Source organism: Olea europaea, chromosome 11 (assembly GCF_002742605.1).
Source record: "Olea europaea var. sylvestris chromosome 11, O_europaea_v1, whole genome shotgun sequence".
Classification (NCBI taxonomy): domain Eukaryota; kingdom Viridiplantae; phylum Streptophyta; class Magnoliopsida; order Lamiales; family Oleaceae; genus Olea; species Olea europaea.
In genome coordinates, this window is record NC_036247.1 from 7930256 (window position 1) to 7933052 (window position 2797).

General features: G+C 38.2%; 1 protein-coding gene across 1 annotated transcript in view; it reads right to left on the reverse strand.

Moving 5' to 3' along the window:
- Positions 1–1197: 1197 nt before the first annotated feature.
- The window catches only part of LOC111404408 (putative clathrin assembly protein At2g01600), a 10893-nt gene continuing 9293 nt past the window's right edge, over positions 1198–2797 (reverse strand). The window contains exons 10-12 of the mRNA XM_023033219.1: positions 2680–2761; positions 2476–2591; positions 1198–1552 (exon numbers count right to left, since the gene is read on the reverse strand). Coding sequence (XP_022888987.1) covers positions 1199–1552; positions 2476–2591; positions 2680–2761 — 552 coding nt within the window. The 3' untranslated portion in view covers position 1198. The remainder of the gene's footprint in view (positions 1553–2475; positions 2592–2679; positions 2762–2797) is intronic.

Consider the following 2797-nt stretch of genomic DNA (forward strand, 5'->3'; position numbering starts at 1 on the left):
TCCTCAATAGCAGATGCATCAGGTGCAGTAGCATTCAAGCCCTGAAATGATTTAAATATAAAATGGATGCAGTAAACTGAACAAGGAAATGCAGATAGCAGACTGTTTGAGCACCAAAGCTTGATCACAATGGTAAGCGAATAACAGGTAAAGGAACTCACCAGTAAATCATCAGTGTCCAAGTTATTAGGAAAAGGAGCTGGAGGAGGAAAAGGTGCCTCAGTGGTTGAGAGAGCACCATCATCTGAAGGCTGTGGTTTAGCTTCCTCAGATAACTCTTTTGCATCTTCAGAAGGTGAAGGAACATCCTCTTCTCTATATGTCAACTGAAGCCTTTCCGGATATTCCTGATAGACGCATTGCTTCAAATTAGAGTTGTAGATTATATCTTGAAAATTATTATATATTCCGAACATGCTAAAAATGCATATAAAAGACAGTAAAGGTTGGTGTCTGCAAAATAGTGTCGCTATGTTCGGACAAATCAGTATTTCATTCAGAGCTGCTGAGATTACAACTGTAATCCATATACAGCTGTAACAACATATTCTAGGAAACTACCAAATCTGATTAATTTGGTCAAGGGGCAGGATTGTGTGCAATGCTTATGGCTGATGTGTTGTTGCATACAACTCCATAGGAACTTCCAGACTCACTTCCAAATCAACAAAAACCATTCTTGTCGAAAAATAACCCACATAACCTTGAGCCATTTATCTCAATTCATCTTCTGCACTTTATTTGACCATATCTATCCGTTTCACACCTCTCGTGATATGATTCCCTCCAAAAAATGTACAATATCAACTACCAGATATTTGATCACTAAGAGAACCAATTCAATATGCATCAATATAGGTGCTTCCACGCCATGTTCTCACCTTTTCTACGTAACTCTCCCACTTCAGCCTGAGAGAATATCATGCTCTATCTCTTCCGTACAAGAACCTGCCCCCAAATGAACCTTTAAGTACCTAAGAATCTATAGATATCAAAGCTGTGTTTCTCCCATGATGGATCATTAATTGACTGATCACACTAACTAAAACGAAAATTTTGTTCAGTGTGTTTGAAAGTTGTGACTTGAGGTTAGAGTTTTCACTAGGAAAATTAAAAGTAGTGTTTCCAGGGAGTGTATTTGTTATTGCAGAAATCAAACCAATCACAATAAGGATAGAAGTGACAAAAGGTAAAAGNGTTATAGAAGGCTGGAACTCCCAAATGGGTTGCTTGTTTGAGGGTGAGCAGCGGGGTTGACAGGAAATGCTCCCAAACCCGTATCGCCAAAAGGATTTTGTGGGTTCATCAGTAAATTTTGCTGTTGTTGAGGGTGGGGATAAGCAGGTTCGAACGAACCAAAAGGATTACTTTGATGTTGAGACATTGTAGCCATTTGAACAACCGGAGGAGGAGCAATAGTATTGGACAGAGCAAATGGATCGGCAACTTCAAATGGATTGGGAACAGGCGCTCCATATGCTGGTTGCTGATATGCTCTATATGCAGATTCATCGTACAAGCTATTAAGAGTAAGAGAATCCAGTCCACCAGCCTGCCAAGGAAGCATCCAAGAAGAAAAACTATTAACTTCTGGACACGGCGATAAAATTGATTTCTGACTGTTGATTTACCATTAGTATCCAAATCTTTCAAATGCTTGTATACAAAGCCATATACACTGTAAATGCAGTTTCAAGTATTGATTTACTTGAAATGTTTCCTTTTATTAATTTTACAGTTGATAAGTTTTATGGCATGGTTTGGCTTGTTATCCAAAGCATGCCATTTACTTTGGCAGAGTTTCTAATATATTTGTCCTTTGCTTTTGGTTTGATATCCATCTGATCCATACCACATTCCTTTATCTGCGAAACAAATTTTAAGGAAATATTATTGTGGTTCCTTCTTGTTATCGCATTCTATTTCTTCCAACTGAAATAAATTTGTGCATGTCCGGTAAAGATTAAATTATAATTTAACCTGATCAAACATATTTTTTTAACCACAAATTTCGTAGGATACACAACTACTATCCTCTTATTATCAACACATTCCATAAGACTTGCAGTTAATCACTAATAAGCACTCCCAATTATTGATCTTCCACAGCCTAAAGAACTCTCCCTGGCAGTTATGTTCTCTTATATAGACTTATTAGCACGTTTTACGCATCTCTCTCATCATCTTTCTCCCTCCAGTTCCCCTGATTTTATGTGCATGTAATGCACAGTGATTTCTAACTTCACCCTCAGATATGGCATGTGTATATTATATTTCTGCGAAAGAAATCTTGGACATGTGTGGCCAAAGTCAATTGCCTAAAAGATGCTTAAAAGAGCACCATCCATAGGCACAGCTACAGCAATAGAAAACAATTTAATTATTCTATAGAATTAACACAACGTGAAGATGGAAGATATGCAAGGCAGACTGATGTTAATAATTCGCTAGGCTACTAGGTGCAGCAGAACATACTAATTGCCTCTCCTGAACTGAAGATAAGTTGCTACTGGGAGTAGTGACCAGGGCAAGTTCCCATCCAGTAGGGTCAACATCTTTGGATTGTGAAGCACTAGAGTCAAATCTGGCACCTGCAGCATGTGTAAGATATCATAAGATTCTCCTTTTAAAACATGAACGTATAAGTCAAAGAGAAAGGAGCACGTAGAAAATCCTAACCAGTTGGAACTATGGCCAAAGCCAGTGCATTGCTTTCCTCAATAGCAGATGCATCAGGTGCAGTAGCATTCAAGCCCTGAAATGATTTAAATATAAAATGGATGCAGTAAACTGAACA